This window comes from Suncus etruscus, chromosome 9, assembly GCF_024139225.1.
Source record: "Suncus etruscus isolate mSunEtr1 chromosome 9, mSunEtr1.pri.cur, whole genome shotgun sequence".
NCBI classification, from domain to species: Eukaryota; Metazoa; Chordata; class Mammalia; order Eulipotyphla; family Soricidae; genus Suncus; species Suncus etruscus.
In genome coordinates, this window is record NC_064856.1 from 50,097,250 (window position 1) to 50,117,048 (window position 19,799).

At 43.7% G+C, this 19,799-nt stretch overlaps 1 protein-coding gene across 1 annotated transcript in view; it reads right to left on the reverse strand.

Annotated features, from left to right (window-relative positions):
• MRPL48 (mitochondrial ribosomal protein L48) overlaps window positions 1-19,799 on the reverse strand; it is a 69,172-nt gene that overhangs the window by 22,285 nt on the left and 27,088 nt on the right. The window contains exon 4 of the mRNA XM_049780446.1: window positions 16,972-17,060. Coding sequence (XP_049636403.1) covers window positions 16,972-17,060 — 89 coding nt within the window. The remainder of the gene's footprint in view (window positions 1-16,971; window positions 17,061-19,799) is intronic.

Here is a 19,799-nt window from a genome sequence, read left to right on the forward strand (position 1 = left end):
CCAGGAGCAATTTCTGAGCCTGGAGCCAGGAATAACCCGAGCACTTGCCGGGTGTGACCCAAAAACCACACACACACACACACACACACACACACACACACACACACACACACACACAAATAATAATAAAACTGCTTTTTATATCTTTTTATTATTATTAATTTTGCAGTGCTGGGGAGCAAACCCAGGGCTTTATGCATGCAAGGCTTTGTTCTACCATTGAGCCAAGTCCCCAACCCTAAAACAATTTAACTGCTTTGGTGGTGGTGTTGGTTTTTTTTATTTTAGGGCCGCACCCAGCAGCACTTAGGGGTTACTCCTGCCTCTGTGTTCAGAAATCGCTCCTGGCAGGCTCGGGAACCATAGGGGATGCTGAGGATCGAACTCAAGTCTGTCCCGGGTTGGCTGTGTGCAAGGCAAATGCCTTACCACTTATCACTCTGGCCCCCAAAACAGTATTTTTAAAGCTTAGCAGGATAGTTAAAACATGTGGTGTATGGCAATTAGTATTACTATTATTAGAACATTATTATTGCTATGAATGAAATGTAAGCATGTTCCTGGCATCCTATTGGTATATTTTACAAAATAAAACATTCAATTTATTTATATAACATTGCCTCCTGTGTGCAAACTGCCACTCTGAGTAAAGATACTAAAGAAATAAACATGGTTCTAGCTGTCAAGGAGCTTCCAGAGAGAAGGGACTATTTAAGTAAGAACATAGACTTTCAATGGAATCAAAAGTTTAATACCAGCCATCCTGTTGCTAATTCCCCATGAACTAACTACTACCTCAGGTAGGTACAGCTGAAAGGATAGTGAGATTTTTTTTGTTTGTTTGTTTGTTTGTTTGTTTGTTTCTTGAGGGGATCTCACCTGGCAGCGCTCAGAGATTTCTCCTGACTCTATGCTCAGAAATCGCCCCTGGCAGGCACAGGGGACCATATGGGATGCCGGGATTCAAACCATCGTCCTTCTGCACGAAAAGCAAACACCTTACCTCCGTGCTATCTCTCCGGCCCCATCTCCGGCCCAGATAGTGAGATATTTAAGTAAGAGTACACAGTAGTTACTTGATAAATGCTGTCTTTAAAAATGATTGTCCATGGCCCACAACAATAGCACAGTGAGTAGGGCATTTGCCTTGCACAAGGCCAACCCATGTTCGATCACCTACATCCCATATGGTCCTCAGAACCCGCCAGGAGTGATTTTTTTAAGGGGGGGGGTCACACCCAACAGCACTCAGTGGTTACTCCTGGCTCTATTCTCAGAAATCTCTCCTGGCAGGCTCAGGGGACTATGTGGGATGCCGGGATTTGAACCACCATCCTTCTGTATGCAAGGCAAATGCCTTACCTCCATCTCCGGCCCCACAGGAATGATTTCTTTCCTTTCTTTTTTTTTTTTTTTGTTGGTTTTTTGGGCCATACCCGTTTGATGCTCAGGGGTTACTCCTGGCTATGCCCTCAGAAATCGCCCCTGGCTTGGGGGGACCATATGGGATGCCCGGGGATTGAACCACGGAATGTCCTAGGCTAGCGCTTGCAAGGCAGATGCCTTATTTCTAGTGCCACCTCTCTGGTCCCAGGAGTGATTTCTGAGTGCAGAGCCAGGAGTAACTCCTCAGTGCCTAGGGTGTGTACCTCCCCAAAAAATCAAAACTAAACTAAACTAAAACTAAAAATGATTGGTTCTGAGCTGGGTGAGATAGTAAAGGGGTAAAAGACATGCCTTGAATGTGGTTTGATCCCCGGCACCATTTATGGTCCCCCAAGCACCACCAGGAGTAAACACTTGAGTACAGAGCCAGAAATAAGTTTCGAACAGGTTCAAACCCTGCTATCCCCAACAGATGAATTAAAAGGCTGGTCCATGTCTGAAGGTCCTTCAAAGGACTGAGCTAAAGCTTTGCATGCAGGACACCCAGGTTTGATCCTAAGACTGCATAGTCCACTGAGCATAGCTGGAAATACCCTCCCCCTCAACTGAATCAAGAATATCCCCAGCCCCAGCATTGCTAAGGTTAAGTGTGGCACAAAAATAATAATAAAAAAGTAATTAAAAAAAATAACCAAAAAACACCACCAACATCACTTGCTCTTCAAGCCCATGTTCTCCCTTGAACAGGTATCTTGCTTTCTTGTCTCTATATTTCTTTGTTCTCTTGTTTATTTCCACTCTGAGCAGTTTGTGTTCCCCCCGAAATATCTTTCTCTTCCTTCACATCTAAGTAAGTTTTAATAAAAACTATCTTGACGGAGCCGGTGAGGTGGCGCTAGAGGTAAGGTATCTGCCTTGTAAGCACCAGCCAAGGAAGGACCACCGTTCGATCCCCGGCATCCCATATGGTCCCCCCAAGCCAGGGGCAATTTCTGAGCACTTAGCCAGGTGTAACCCCTGTGCATCAAACGGGTGTGGCTCCCCTCAAAAAAACTATCTTGACTAAAAATAAGAATTATAATGATAATAAAAACCCTCACCACAAAAAGGTTGGTTCAAGTCCTCTCAAATTTTTTTCATGTCCCATCATCCCCTGTGCCCACACTGAAGCAGAAGCCTCATGTCCCAAGGGATTGGGCAGATTCAGGTTCAGAAGCATATTCAGACCCGACACAGGACATAACCCACATACAGGTAGAGAAATAAAAGAGATTCAGGAAAATTCCATCACATTTTACTCACTAGCAAGAAATACCAGCCTAGCAGACAGACTAGCTGTGGGGAAAAAAAACAAAAAACAAAGCTGAAAGCAGCTTCTCCCTGAGAAGGGGTGTATGTATGTGGGGGGATGGCAGGGAGTTACGTGTGGGGATATCTTTATTGGGAAGTGAAATACCACCCCCTGGGGTGGAAACAGATAAGATAAGGGACCAATCCAAAAGGTCACACACACACACACACACACACACACACACACACACACACACACACACACGGCTAAACTAGGTACCACTCCTATCTGTTCTCAGAGCACGCGCGCGTGCACGCGCACACACACACACAAACCATATGTATTTATTTACTAAATATTACCAGACTAGGGGCTGGAGTGATAGTAAAATGGATAGGACCCTTGCCTTGTATTTGGTAGACCTAGGTTTGATCCCTGGCATCCCATATAGTCTTCTGAACACCACCAGGAGTGATTCCTGAGTGCAGAGCCATGAGTAACCCCTGAGCATTGCTCTCTGTGGCCCAAAAAATTAAAAAAAAAATTACCAGGCCAGTAAAATAAATGCTCTTTGCATGTGGGATGATGCCTTTGTTCAATCCCCGGGACCAAACGTTCCCCTGAAAACTATTATAAGCAACTCTCAAACATCACCAGGTGTGGTCCAAAGAAAGGGGGAAATTACAAACCAAAGCTGATGATTCAGGTCAGTACTAGCCTAAAGGATATGAGAATACCCAAGCTGTTCAGTGAAGCTTGCAACTCATCAGGAAAGGTGTATAAAGTGAGAGTACTACCCAGAGGACATAGCAACACGCTTGCAGAGCAGGGCTCTCTGCATCTAATGGTGAGGTGAAATTAGAGGACGCTCCACATCATTCTGACTTCGATGAAGGAAATGCACAGAAACCAGAATCTTTAACTACAGGAATCTGACACCAACAACAGCTAATGTGCGAAAAAATTTCACCGGGACCACAGAGAATAACTCAGGGGTTGGACAATCTAGTATACCTGAAGCCCAGAGTCGGTCTTATGCCAGAAAACTTCAGGGGTAAGGTCTCCTTGTATTTAGGCCAAGGTTTTCCCTTCATATTCTGCTGGGCCTATGCAAACAACAACAATTGCTACTCTCACACCGTTATCATTGTATTTTTTTTGGGGGGGGTTGGGGCCACACCCAGCATTGCTCAGGGGTTACTCCTGGCTGTCTGCTCAGAAATAGCTCCTGGCAGGCACGGGGGACCATATGGGACACTGGGATTCGAACCAACCACCTCTGGTCCTGGATCGGCTGTTTGCAAGGCAAACGCTGCTGTGCTATCTCTCTGGGCCCTTTTTATTTTTTTAACTCTTATCCTTAAAAAAAAGAAAAGAGAAAAAAAATAAAAGAAAAGAGAGAGAAGAGCTTACTAAACTTAAAAAAAAATGTGGCTGGAGAGATAGCATGGAGGTAAGGCGTTTGCCTTTCATGTAGAAAGACGGTGGTTCGAATCCTGGCATCCCATATGGTTCCCTGTGCCTGCCAAGGGCGATTTCTTTTTTTTTTTTTTTTTTGGTTTTTGGGCCACACCCTGTGCCGCTCAGGGGTTACTCCTGGCTATGCGCTCAGAAGTTGCTCCTGGCTTCTTGGGGGACCATATGGGGCGCCGGGGGATCGAACCGCGGTCCGTCCTAGGCTAGCGCAGGCAAAGCAGGCACCTTACCTCCAGCGCCACCGCCCGGCCCCAAAACAGCTTCTTTTTTTTTTTTTTTTTTTTGGTTTTTGGGCCACACCCGTTTGACACTCAGGGGTTACTCCTGGCTATGTGCTCAGAAATCGCCCCTGGCTTGGGGGGACCATATGGGACGCCGGGGGATCGAACCGCGGTCCGTTCTTGGCTAGCGCTTGTAAGGCAGACACCTTACCTCTAGCGCCACCTTCCCGGCCCCAAGGGCGATTTCTGAGCATAGAGCCACCTCTAAGCGCTGCCGGGAGTGACCCAAAAACCAAAAAAAAAAAAAAAAAGTAACTGTGGTAAAATGCCTGTCTTGAATACAGGCAGGGGCTGGGAGGGGGGCACTGGTGGTGGTGGGAATGCTGCATTTGTGAAGGGATTGTCCTATTAAGGACTGAAACACAACTACAATCGTGTTTGTCATCACGGTACTTAAATAGTTTATTAAAAAAAAGAGTATTAATGACAAAGAGGCATATGCAAGTAATGATGAGGAAATGCCTACTTTGAGGGAGGAAAATGGTGCTAGGAGACTGTAAAAAGAGGGATTAATGGACTCATCAGCACTACTACTTCCAAGATCTATGTTTCAGGCATTGCAAAGTCCTTATAATTTTCATATTTAAATTTTTCCTCACTAACAACATTGAAAGTTTAATGGGAAGTATTTATAGTTAAGGAAACTGTAGCTTAGAAAAGTTGAGAATGAAGACAAACAGCAGGTAAGCACCAGGGCTCAAATCTAACAATTCCAGAACTTTCTTCTCCACCTCCATCTTTCTGTTAAAATGTACAAAGCCTGGCAGTTGCAGAACCTTTGTTCTGGTGGTAGTGGTGAGGTTATGTTGGTTTGGAGCCACAGCTGATGGTACTTAAGGGTTGCTTAGGGAACCATGTGATGCCAGGGATCCAAATATGGGGTACTGTGATTGAACCCAGGTTGGCTATGTGTAAGACAAATGCCCTACCCACTGTATGTGGCACCAGTTCCAAGGCAAGCACCTTAACTCCTAAACTATCCCTCTGGTCCCTAGTTTACACATATCTACTCCTTCTTTTTTCCTTTAACAGCAGAACTATTGGATTTTGGCTGAGCATATAACTATTTCTCAAAAAATAGAATTTCCTGGCTAATCTTGCAGCTAAATATGGTTATGCGACTAAGTTTCAGTAAGTTGAATATAGGCTCATACACACCGCCCTCCCATTCACTATCCTACTGGATGGAACAGACATAATGATGGAAAAGGGAAAAAACAGCCAACATGGACCATAAGACAGAAGGAGTATAATAAATATGAAATAACAAAAAATTGGAATTACTTTTACTTTTATCTGCAATGGAGAAATAAATTTTTTTTTGTTTATTTTGTTTTTGGGTCACACCTGGCAGCACTCAGGGATTATTCCTGGCTCTATGCTCAGAAATCGCTCCTGGAAGGCTCGGGGAACCATATGGGATGCCGGGATTCAAACCACCATCCTTCTGTATGCTAGGCAAATGCCCTATCTCCATGCTATCTCTCCAGTCCAGAAATAAATTTTTATCCTGTTTAATTCCCTCAATTAAATTGGATCTCTCGATTATGCTAATGAGATCAATACTTCAGCTTCTGTAAGACAGTACTATGTCTCAGGCCAGGGAAATGGTTCAAATGATAGAGCACACACTCGCAGACTCAAGGTCCTACATTCAGTCTCTGAAATTTCATGCCTCCCTAGCCAAGCACAGCCAAGGGGTAGCCCTGATAGTCCTCTCATACAACCTGGTCACATAAAAACTTGTTAGGCCCAAAAATACCACCTAAGCAAGGCTGGGAGTGGCCAGAGGGTTGCTGAGCACCTGAAGTAAGGTCCCTAAGAGAGGAAGAAGAAAGGGGGAAGAGGAAATAAATGAATAAATGAATGCTGTCTCAGGGCCAGAGTGATAGTATAACAGGTAGGAAACTTGCCTTGCATGAGTCTGACTAGGTATTGATCCCTGGAATTCTATATAGTTCCGAGTCCACCAGGGTGATTCCTGAATGCAGAGTCAGAGTAAGCTCTGAGCACTGCGGCTAACCACCACCACCACCCCCAAACAAAACAAACAAAGGATGTCTCATTCATTTCTCGACTTATTCCTACAGCACAGCATCTGTCATTTACTAGCCATATGGTCATAGAGAATCTGCTTCCTCTGCCACACCGCCTGGATCACAGGATAATTGATAAATCAAAAAATATGGTTTTCAAACTTCCAGCTGCAGTTTTTTTATTTCTCTTTGAAGTACTCATCAACATGCTTTCATCATATATAACAAGGCTGATTTTACTAGCAGAAATATAGTTATATAATATAAATGAGGTCTTAAAAAAAAGAAAACATTTCTGAGATTCCCTGTCAACATGTTTTCAACCAAGTAAAACTGATGAGAGAAAATCTAAAATTTAGACAGTTCTACCCATAAATGTACCTTTTATCTACATCTTGGAAGACTGCAATCATTGTAATTACGAAAGGGTTTGGTTCAGAGATCACCAGAATTCCAAAGGCAAATGTGGCGTGAGAAGTACTGAAAAAATGCAATGCAAGTACTTTAAAAATGAACCAGGAGGGGCCAGAGAGATAGCATGGAGGTAAGGCGTTTGCCTTTCATGCAGGAGGTCATCGGTTCGAATCCCGGCACCCCGTGTGGTCCCCTGTGCCTGCCAGGAGCAATTTCTGAGCCTGGAGCCAGGAATAACCCCTGAGCACTGCCAGGTGTGACCCAAAAACCAAAAAAAAAAAAAAAAAAAGAACCAGGAAGACTGGAGCAATAACACAGCAGACAGAGCATATGTCTTGTATGTGGCCAACCTGGGTTCGATCTCCGGCATCCCATATGGTCCCCCAAGCCTGCCCAGAGTGATTTCTGAGCACAGAGCCAGAAGTAATGCCTGAGCACTAGGTGTGGTCCAAAAACAAAAACAAAAAAGATGAAACAGGGAAAAGGAGAAAGAGTATAGATGCATGCAAGGCAGAATTCAGCTCAATTCCGAGCACAGCATATGGTCCTCCAAGTACTACCAGGGTGATCCCTGAGCCAAGAGCCAGAAATAAACTCTGAATACCATCAGGTATGGCCCCCAAACAAAAACAAAATGATCTTTTATCCATATCAAATACAAATCTCTTGGTGGCTAGTTACACAGTACAGTGGGGAGGCAAATGCCTTCCATGTGACAGGCCCAGGCAAATGCCTTCCATGTGACAGGCCCAGGTTCAATCCCCAGCACCCTATATGGTCTCTGAGCCTGCCCGGAGTAATTCCTGAACAGAGCCAGGGATAAGCCTCAGCACAACCTGCTGTGAACCCCAAAACAAAACCAAACAAACCAAAACAAAATCTAAAATTCTGTTTATTTTTCTTTTGTTTTGGGGTCACACTCAGTGATGCTCAAGATCTACTACTCTCAGCTCTGTACTCAGGGATCACACCTGGTTAACTCAGAGAACATATGGGGTACTAGGTATCAAACCTAAAAACTAGTTAAGCAGCATGTAAGGCAAGAGCTCTACCCACTGTATATCTCTCCAGCACAGAAATCTCTCTAAAACTCTGACACTGTAATAACTTAGAATTGGCTGGGCAAGAGGAAATTGGTGTGCCACAGCCAGTTTTTTTGTTTGTTTGTTTGTTTGTTTTTTTTATCAGTACAAGCAGGGCAGCTCTCCAGAGTGCTTGGGAAGCTAGGGGTCCTTTACAGCTTCAATGTTTCCAGCCAACCCAAGCATAACAGTTTCCTTTACACACCAGTAGAAAAGTACAGGTAGTATTTGATAAATATTTGTTAAAATAAAGTCCATTAACACCCTCCTGACTCTTCAGGGAGAAAGGCTTATCTTTCTTCTCAATATTTAATTCATTAATTACTTCTGGGTGTAGAGGGTTGAGAGAATCCACCAGGCAGTGCTCAGGGTTTATTCTTGGCTCTATGTTCAGGGATCACTCCTGATGATGTTAAGGAGACCAGGTGTGGTGCAGGGGATTAAACCAGGATTAGCATATTCAAAGTACCTTAATCTGTATCCCAGCCCAGTTTTTTTGTTTGTTTTTGTTTTGGGCCATACCAGTGGTGTTTAGGCTACTCGTGGCTCAGTGCTCAGAAAACTATGCAGTGCTGGTGGTCAAATCTGAAGCTCCCAGGAGCCAGAGCAATAGTAGAGTGGGTACGGAGCTTGCCTTGCATGAGTCAGACTAGGGTTTGATCCCCACCACCTCAGGTAATCCCTCGAGCCCACCAGGAATGATCCCTGAATGCAGAGTCAGGACTAAATACTGAGTATTGGGGCCAGAGAGATGGCGCAAGCAATAGGGCATCTGCCTCGAATGCACTAACCTAGGACGGACAATGGTTCGATCCTCCCATGTCCCATATAGTCCCCCAAGCCAGGAGCAATTACTGAGTGCATAGCCAGTAGTAACCCTTGAATGTCACTGGGTGTGGCTCAAAAAAAAAACTGAGTATTTTTTGATATTGTCAAATAATAAAACAAAGAAAATAAAAAAAAAACCTTGGGCTCCCACATATAAAGTAAATGAGGAAAAAGGCCTGAGATTGTTTTGAGTGATTTTATTTTCTCTCCTTTTGAAGGGAGGGAATTTGGGGACCATACTAAATGGTGCTGGGGTTGAGGGGTTACTCCCAGTTCTATTCTTGGGGACCATGCAGTGCCAATGATAAATCAAGCCTGGTCTCCAACATACATCACGTTTGACATGCACTCAATTTATAGAGCAATCTCTCCAGTCCATTTCTTTTTATTTTGGTGGTGCCAAGGATGGAAGGCAGGATTTCACATATACAAGAAAAGTGCTCTGCCACTAAACTATATCCCTGACCTTATTTAGGATGATTTTTTACCTAACAGAAAGAAAAAGAATGTATCACTTCATACTGGCATAGACTTACTGGTAGGTTATTTCTCCCAGGACCATTTGCTTATTCTCAATATTGTCCAATAAGCAGAGGGCTGCCAAGAGCAATCTGAGAGAGGATGAATTAAAGGTAATATAAATTGCTGTCAGTGTGTAGCTGCCTGGTAAATGTTCTGTTTTCCAGGCTCAGGTGTGAGAGAAGAAGATGTCTTTCTCAACTCGGGCAACTTAGTTCCTCTTTAGAGAATCGCCCATAGTAATTATGATACCTTTTCTTTTAGAACTTCATACTATTTTCACTGATGACTTAGAAAAGGTATCTTTTTTCATGGCACCTATTTATTTTGTTGTGGCACCCATAAATAAAATAGATCTCATAGCCCCAAGTCCAAGACGACTAGGCATCATTCCCAGAAAATCCAGCAAATCAGAATCATATTTAAGTGACAATTCTAGTTTCCTGAGAACAAATGATAAGGATGATGATGATGATTGATGATACTGACTGTATTCACCAGTTTAGTGATTCTAGGGCTAGAAATGGATATTAAGGTAGTCTGATTTTATTTAAAATATATTTTGGGCTTTCTGGACCACACTCAACAGTGCTTAAAGGGGTGTACTCCTGGCAGTGCTCTAAGGGATCTCTCCTGATGGGGCTAAGAGGGCCATTTGGGATGACTAAGATTGAATCCAAATCAGCCACATGCAAGGCAAGTGCCCTTATCTGCTGTACCATAACTCTAACCCAGGATTAAGTTGTTTAAATTTTTTTGTTTGTTTGTTTTTGGCCACACCCATTTGATGCTCAGGGGTTACTCCTGGCTAAGCACTCAGAAATTGCCCCTGGCTTGGGTGGACCATATGGGGGTGGGATCGAACCACAGTCCTTCCTTGACTAGTGCTTGCAAGGCAGACACCTTACCTCTAGCGCCACCTCACCAGCCCCTAAATTTTTTATATCTATTAAAGAGAAGGGAGTTTGGGTCATACCTGGAAATGCTCAGGGGTTATTCCTAGCTCTGCACTCAGGAATTACCTCTCATGGTGCTCTGGGAACCAAATGGAATGCCAGGGAACTGAGCACGGGTTGACTTTTAGCAAGGCAAGCACCTTATTTGCTGTCCTATTTCTATGGTCCCTCACGAAGTTATTTTAAACCAGAATTTGTCAGGCACCACTGATGTGGCCAAAGCATACCAAATGAACAAAACCTCACCAAAAGCCAAAACCAAAACCAAACAAAAATGGGGCTAGAGAGATGGCTCAGAAAGCTGGAGACCACCAGAGCTACACCCTGAAGTGTCTAAAAGGTCATGTAGTACCAAGGATGGAACCTCGTACCCTACATGTGCTCTGGTCTTTTGAGTTCTTTTAAATGTCAATATAATTGACAATGTCAATAAATATTAATATGTCAATATTAATGTTAATGTTAAAGACATTGAAACAGCTACAAGTGCTAGTCTGGAGATAAACCAGAGATAGAGATACCAGAAAAGCTATCTCTTACAGTCAAGATAAGGTTTTATCCCACACAGAGAAAAGAGCATAAGCAAAGCCTCAAAGATTTAAGAGAAAAAAAGGTGCAGGAAAAAAAGTGCCTGGAGCACAGAGGTGAAAAGGAAAGCTATTGAAAAGAGAAGTCCCCTTTCTTCCCAAGGCAGATAAGTCATGAAAAGAAGTGTAGGGCTTTGAGCAAAGGAATGAAGAGATTACACCAGCAGAAATGGGGCAAGAGCTAGGTCTCTGTAAATGAGGATGAACCATTGTCTCAGAATGTAGCTCTCAAGAGAATAGAGGGATTACCCAAAGACCCAAAAAGGAATAAAATATAAATCAGGGGCCGGGCGGTGGCGCTGGAGGTAAGGTGCCTGCCTTGCCTGCGCTAGCCTAGGACGGACCGAGGTTCGATCCCCCGGTGTCCCATATGGTCCCCCAAGAAGCCAGGAGCAACTTCTGAGCGCATAGCCAGGAGTAACCCCTGAGCGGCACAGGGTGTGGCCCAAAAACCAAAAAAAAAAAAAAAAAAAAAAAAAAAAATATATATATATATATATATATATATATATATATATATATATATATAAAAATCAGGCTGCTTATTTTTCTTTCTAGGTCTGAGGCTTAAGGTGAGAAAAGACAGGGTACCTTCTAGCTTACAATGTCCATCTCCCAAGTGGTTGTAAAAGAGAGACAGGAGCTGAGAAAAATCTCTATAAGCTCTCACTGTACAGTTTTGTGACAGAAGTGAGGGGCCCACAGCAGCTTCCACCACTATCCAGCACTATGACCTGGCTACCCTCAGACATCAGAGAAACCTACAGTTCCAACTACAGGGAATCTCCATGCAGCAACCAAGGTCATCTGAAGCCAGCTGTTTGCAGATAGTGGGTTCTTTGTCAGCTCTAATTTACAACTTCAAGAAAACTGCAGGAACTCATTTCAGTTCAGCACAATCAATACTTAACTCCCTGCTACCTGATGTCAGGTAGCTGTGTGCCAAACATGTAATTCTGAATGCTGAGGGAACAGAGCACAATGAGACATGGCCTCTTCCCTTAGGAAATTCACAATCTAGAAAGGAAGACAGTGATCAGAACAGACAGTTGATGCTGAGCAATGAGTCCTGAAAAAGAAGAAGCATGAGAAACTCCCACATCTCACAGAAGGACAAGTCACCCATGCATGGATTCGTAGAAAACTTCTCGAGCAGGAAGATTGTCTCCTTGCCCTGCTTTCATATAGGAATTGACAGATTGAGCATTTAGTAGCAAAGAAGTGATCTTCCGTAGTCAAAACTGCATGTGATGGGCCTTAAACCACCAAAACAATTTGGATAAAAAGAAGATAATCAATGCTGCTAAAGCAAGGTTTTCATGGGACATACGGGATTTGAGAGATTGTACAACAGGTAAGGTATTTGCTTTGTATGTGACTGACCCAGGTTTGATCCCTGCACACCATATGGACCCTGAGCCTGCCAAGAGTGATTCCTGAGTGCAGAGCCAGGAATAAGCCCAGAGGACAGCCAGGTATGGCCCAACCCCCATCTGAAAATAAAAAAGAATAAAAGGAAACTAGAAAGATGGAGACAGATGGCACACATATGCCATTAAACTTCCATTGTGGGGGACAGTGGGGAAGAGTGTAAGGAGACTAACAGTGCTAGAAAGACTATGCAGCAGTGGAACTTGAAAGTGGGGACCTGAGTATGCAGGCATGAACTCCAATCTTTTCAGTTCTCTCCCTGGCCCCCAAACTCTGTTTATACCAAACTAAAGAGCTGTTCAGAAAAAGGGATATGCAAAAAATGATCTTTGAATGAAGACCTAAGAAATTAAGAAAACAAAAAAAGCATAAGCCCCAACAAAAATAATTTTATTTCCTGCTTATTTATGAGCGACTTTTAGAAGGGATGGGGGATGGGGGAAATTCCCAAAATAAAACAACTCCAACAACTTACTCTTAAGAGGTCACACCTCAGCAAGTGTAAATCACTCCTTCTGAATTTAAATAGCACTATGTATCTTCCTTTCAGCACTTGTCACTTTCTGATGGGAAGCATAATTATCAGTCTCATCGCTAATGGTTTACCAGCTCCCTCTGGCTCCTTCTGGGCAAGAACTAGGAGATCCTGCTCATTCATTCCATTAAATGTTACTGCAACCTAGGCTGAAGAGGCAAGGGACCAAGACAAGAGAGCCTAGTACAAAGTGGTGTTCAACAAGTACATTTCATAGCATCGTGAAGTGACAGGATGAGGTGAAAGATACTCAGACATCCTCTATCCAGTGTTTTTCTGCCTTTGAGAGTAGGGATAAAAGTGAAGGACTCCCTTAGCAGAAAAAAAAAAAATCAAACATAGTAAACATTTTACATATAATTGCAAGGTTCACCATATCCGGAGGAGTGTGGTAAACTGTGGCTAAGTTTCCAGGTTCCCTCTTCAGTACTCTGCCTACAGCTGTGTAACAATTTCAGTAGGGCTATCCTGCTAAAAGCCTGCATGATAAAAGCCTAAGAAGTGACTTATGAAATTTCTTTTTGTTTGCTTTTGTTTGTTTGTTTGTTTGTTTTGGGGCCACACCCCATGGTCTCAGGGGTTGCTCCTCGCAGGCCAAAGAACCAAAAGTCATATTAAAATCTCCCCAAGTATGGGGGCCGGAGAGATAGCATGGAGGTAGGGTGTTTGCCTAGCATGCAGAAAGGAGGACGGTGGTTCGAATCCCGGCATCCCATATGGTCCCCCGAGCCTGCCAAGAGCAATTTCTGAGCGCAGAGTCAAGAGTAACCCCTGAGCGCTGCCAGAGTATGACCCAAAAAACAAAAACAAACAAAAATACACAAAAATAAAGTCTCCCCAAGTAGATAGCAAACTCTCCTCACCTGGTTGGCTTACAGGAAGCAAAAGATATGTGACTCAAAGTCACAAGCCAGCATTGTGCCCATCCCACCACTACATTATATGTATTGCCAGGAAATCTAAGCACAACAGAGGAGTCCTACAGCTGGGGCCAGTGGGATAGGCTAGGTAATCTTACAAGGCTTAGAACTCTGAGTCGTTTATAAAAGGAATTCAAGGAACACATTCAGATTACAAACCTGCAGATGCTATAAAAAATAGCTCTTGACTGAATATGTCAGTTCAGTCCACCTCTACTTGCCATAAACCATGCATTTAACTAAATCAATTGTATCATTTTCACTGTTTCTATACTGAATAAGAAGATAGCTCAGCTCAGCTAGTTCAGCAGGTAGGGCATCTACCTTACACAAACCTAACTCAGGTTCCATCCTCAGCATTCCTTCTGATTCCTCTAGCTTCAGCAGGAGTAACTCCTGAGCACAGAGTCAGAAGTAATTCCTGAGTACCAGCAGGTGTGCCCTCCAAAAAGCAAACAAAGAAGATAACTAAGGATGGGGTAGGTGAGGAACAAAGTCACAAATAATAAAACTAAATCATTTGTCTTTCACTATGATGACATAACCTAGATAAGACAGTTGGGATAAGACAGAGCTGGTCAGAACATCTACAGCCTAGAGAATACACAAACTAAGTAATTGCAGAAGACTATCTTTTCTAGCCCATGACTCAATGCCATCTAACCCATGCAGGTCTTGATAGAGAGAACCTCAATTCTCCTTGCCAGCAGTTCCATTTGTCCACATTAACCTAACACACACATCATCACCAAGGACTTGGCTTATACTTTAAATATTTCTAACTGGACCGTAGACTTCTTTATCACCTAGGAGGATAAGATTATGGACATACCTAAGACTCATGATCAAAGAGAACCCACAAGACCCAGACCAGCCAGACCACTCTGTAATTTTTCATTCTCTGTAACATTTTTATCAATTGATAAGGAATGCAAAGAGGCTTTTAAAACCTATACAGACGGCCCGGAGAGATAGCACAACGGCGTTTGCCTTGCAAGCAGCCGATCCAGGACCAAAGGTGGTTGGTTCGAATCCCGGTGTCCCAAATGGTCCCCCGTGCCTGCCAGGAGCTATTTCTGAGCAGACAGCCAGGAGTAACCCCTGAGCACTGCCGGGTGTGACCCAAAAACCAAAAAAAAAAAAAAAAAAAAAAAAAAAAAAAACCTATACAGACTAAGTTTCCCTATAAAATCCACTATAAAATGAGCCATATTAACTTAGTCCTATGCTAAGTTCTTCCCTCCATGGGGAGTTCCTCCTCCTTTCTCCTGTACATTTTTTTTTTTTTTTAGAGAGACAGGGTCTCACTATGTTGCCCAGGCTGGAGTGCAGTGGCTATTCACAGGCGCGATCCCACTACTGATGGGAGCTTTGACCTGCTCCGTTTCCAACCTGGGCCGGTTCGTGTGGGCGACCGTACACCCACATATTCAATGGATTTTTCACCGCTGCCTGATTCAAGCCATAAGTTTGCATAGCCCTGAGCCAAAAGAACCCTGCAAATAAATTTAACTCACCACAGAGAATCTGGCTTAACTAGATTCCTTAAACTTTCCATGGAACTTGTTTTTGTAACTGCTCTCATACAACGCAATTATAGATAGGCTTTTGTAAGGTTTAAACTGTAAGATCTATTAAGGATTTGCTTCCCCTCCCCCCATCCTGCCAGGTTTCTCCTTATCCTTCCCGCCATCAAAATGTGTCTGCTCCCATTGGTTAAAATCGTTGTACCTGTACAAATCTGATTGGTTTAAGTTTCAATCCTATGTTTTTGCTCCTCCCACTGAAGCAGGGTATAAAAACTTTGCTTGCTCCCTCAATAAACCTCTTGACAGGAACTCTGCTTGAGCGTTTTATTAACTTCTACGGCTTAATTTTCTAGGTGTTCACAAAAGAGCTTAAACACTTGCGAATTATTTGTATTCGCCTTCTACCTTCTGTCCTGGTTGAGAGAAAGCTGCTAGCCGGAGATCTCTCCCATTAAAGGGCAGAAGCGAAGACGAGTGCAGGTTCGCCCCTCCTTAGGCAACCAGGTGGTCCCCCGCTCCCGGGGGGGTCACCATATTGATGCCGAAATTAGTGTGGACACCCAATCGGCATAGCGCACTGCAGCCCAGAACTCCTGGACTCTAGCGATCCTCTGGCCTCAGCCTTCCGAGTAGCTGGGACTACAGGCGTGTGCCACCACGCCCGGCTCTCCTGTACTTTCTAATAAAATTTCTACCTTTTAACTCTGAGTCTCAGCATGTTTATAACTCAATATTTTCATTTTTGAAAATATTACAGAACCATAAGGCCAAAGAGATAGCACAGCAGTAAGGCCTTGAGTTCGGCTGTCCTGGAAAGACCAAGCTTGATTCCCAGCATCACATATGGTCCCCCAGCCTACCAGGGTCAATTTCTGAGTGCAGAGCCGAGAGTAACTCTTGAGTGCCGTTGGGTGTGGGCCAGAAATCAATCAATCAACCAATCAAGTACTAAATAAAGTTTGAAAATAAAAAAAAATATAAAAAAAATTAAGGAACTTGGGAATCATGTACTAACACAAAGACCCGCCATCACAGCTCCTACATCAGTCTGACTTTCAGGCCTTTGCAAAAGGGGCACACCATACTTTTTTTTATTTGTTTATTTTTATTTTGGAGCCACACCCAATGGTGCCCAGGGCTTACTCCTGGCTTCGACTATCACTCCTCATGGTGCTTGGAGACACCACATTGGGCACCAGGGATTGAACCATGGCCAGCAGCATATAAAAAAAGTACCTTAACGGGGCCCGGAGAGATAGCACAGCGGCGTTTGCCTTGCAAGCAGCCGATCCAGGACCAAAGATGGTTGGTTCGAGTCCCGGTGTCCCATATGGTCCCCCGTGCCTGCCAGGAGCTATTTCTGAGCAGACAGCCAGGAGTAACCCCTGAGCAACGCCGGCCCAAAAACCAAAACAAAACAAAACAAAAGTACCTTAACCCATAAACTATCTGTCTGTTTCATAAACAATCCTTTTATTTTTTGGTTTGTTCATTTTTGTTTTGGGGACATACCTATCAGTGCTTAGAGATTACTTCTGGCTCTGCACTCAAGAACTACTCCTGACAGTGCTCAGGGAATCATAAAGGATGCTGAATATCAAATTGAGGTCGGATGTTGCAAGGCAAATGCCCTACCTGCTGTACCACTGCTCCGGCCCCAACCACACAATCCTTTTCTAAAGAATTCCTACTCCCTTTACCTCTTGTGGTTGAATTAGGTGCTTGTATCTTCCAATGCCATGGGTGGGTTTTGATCTGTGCTGCCGACTGGTATTCAGTAGAATGCCACCTAAAAGAAAGAGAAAATATGTCCATTTCAAAGGTCGTGTGTGAATAGACAAGCTCTCCATGGTAAGACTGAGGATATGTCAGTAGTAGCCTCTGATGAGTTTAAAGAACTAGAGATATACCTTGATCCTCAAATTACTCAGTTTACTTCCCCCCACTTTTCTTTCCCTTTTTGGCTCCTGGGCTTTATTCAGTCTCCTTTTTCATTCATTCATATCTCCTTTTTTTATTTTTTTGAGAAAAACTGATGAAAAGAAAACAAAATATATTATCATAAGGATCCTGTTCCTTGTTCCTCTACAGGCAATAAGCCTCTTGAAGTTTTCAAGTTAGCAAAAATGACAGGTGGTAAATATAACCAGGAGGAAAAACATTCAGATTTTCACAAGGTTTTAAAAAACAACTTATTTGATTTGGGTTTTTTTTTTTGGGGGGGGGGTTGTTTTTTTGTTTTGTTTTGTTTTTGGGCCACACCCGTTTGACGCTCAGGGGTTACTCCTGGCTATGTGCTCAGAAATCGCTTCTGGCTTGGGGGAACCATATGGGACACCGGGGGATCGAACCACGGTCCGACCTACGCTAGCGCTTGCAAGGCAGAAACCTTACCTCTAGCGCCACTTTCCCAGCCTCGACTGTTTTGATTTGTGTTGGATGTAGCTATCCTTAACATATTTTGTTAATTGAATCACAAAACAAGCAAAGGGGACTGGAGTGATAGCACAGCAAGTAGGGAATTGTTTGCCTTGCATACAGTTGACCCAGGTTCGATTCTCAGCATCTCATATAGTCCCCTGAGCCTGCCAGGAGTGATTTCTGAGCACACAGTCTAGTAACCCCTGAACAGTGCCAGGTGTGGCCCCAAAACAAAAACAAAACTAAGGTAGAGATCAATGGGGATGTAGAATATTACTGAGTAAAAATAGAATTTCCATGTATATATGCATTCATTGTGGTAGATGCAGGGATCATGGATTCCCATATTTATTGGCATGTAGAGAGATATTTTAATTTACTTCTCATTATTTTTTGTTTTGTTTAATTGTATTGAGGGGTCACAGCTAACAAAGGGCTACTCCAGACTCTGTTTCTCTGCTCATTAATCCTCATTACTTTTATCTGCGATTACAAAGAGCTACAGTTAATATATATATATATGGAGCCGGAGAATTAGCATGAAGGTAAGGCATTTGCCTTGCATGCAGAATGATGGTGGTTCGAATCCAGCATTTCATATGGACCCCCAAGCCTGCCAGGAGTGAATTCTCAGCGTAGAGCCAGGAGTAACCCCTGAGCACTGCCGGGTGTGACCCAAAAATCAAAAAGAAAAACAAAACAAAATAAAACAAAACAAAACAAAACAAATTTAAGAAGCAAATTGGCCAGGTTCATCCAGCAAATAAAAGTAAAACTACAGGGGCCAAAGAGATGGAATGGGGGTGGGGCTTTTGCCTTGCATGCAGAGGGACGGTGGTTCGAGTCCCGGCATCCCATGTGGTCCCCCGAGCCTGCCAGGAGCAATTTCTGAGCGTGGAGCCAGGAATGACCGTTGCCGGATGTGACCCAGAAAAAAAAAAAGGTAAAACTACAATTTGTTACAATTTTTAAAAAATGTTTCTTTTTGGGGCCGGAGAGATAGCATGGAGGTAAGGCGTTTTCCTTTCATGCAGAAGGTCATCGGTTCGAATCCCGGCGTCCCATATGGTCCCCCGTGCCTGCCAGGAGCAATTTCTGAGCCTGGAGCCAGGAGTAACCCCTGAGCACTGCCGGGTGTGACCCAAAAACCACAAAAAAAAAAAAAAAAATGTTTCTTTTGGGTCCGGAGTGATGAGCAAGTGGTAGGGCGGTTGCCTTGTACCTAGGAAGTCCCATATGGTCCCCAAGCCAGGAACGATTTCTAGCGCATAGCCAGGAGTAACCCCTGAGCGTCACTGGATGTGGCCCAAAAAGGTAAAAAATAAAAAATAAAAAAAGTTTGGGACCAGAGAGATAGCATGGAAGTAGGCTGTTTGCCTTGCATGCAGAAGGAAGGTGGTTTGAATCCCGGCATCCCATGTGGTCCCCTGAGCCTGCCAGGAGCGATTTCTGAGTGTAGAGCCAGGAGTAACCCCTGAGCGCTGCCGGGTCTGAACTGCCCACCCCCCAAATAATAATAAAGAGATAAAAATAAATTTAAAAAGTTTTTTTTTTATTTGTGGTTTTTGGGTCACAGTCAGTAATGGTCAGGTGTCTACACACAGTGTACCTGACTCTACAGTAATCACTCTTGGTGGTACTCAGGGGATCATATGGGATACTGGAAATCAAATCAGGGTCTGCCATGTACAAGACAAGTGCCATGCCATCAGTACTATGTCTCTAGCCCCTAAATAATATGTTTCTTAAAATCTTTATGTGATAAATAATAAAAAGAAAAAGCAGGGGCCGGGCGGTGGCGCTGGAGGTAAGGTGCCTGCCTTGCCTGCGCTAACCTAGGACGGACCACGGTTCGATCCCCCGACGTCCCATATGGTCCCCCAAGAAGCCAGGAGCAACTTCTGAGCGCATAGCCAGGAGTAACCCCTGAGCGTTACTGGGTGTGGCCCAAAAACCAAAAAAAAAAAAAAAAGAAAAAGCACAGGAGCCAGAGCAATAGCACACTGGAGAAGGCATTTGTCTTGCATGTTGCCAACCCAGGTTTGATCCCTGGCATCTCATATCATCCCCCAAGTCTGTCAGGAGTGATTTCTTTGGGCCTTGTTAC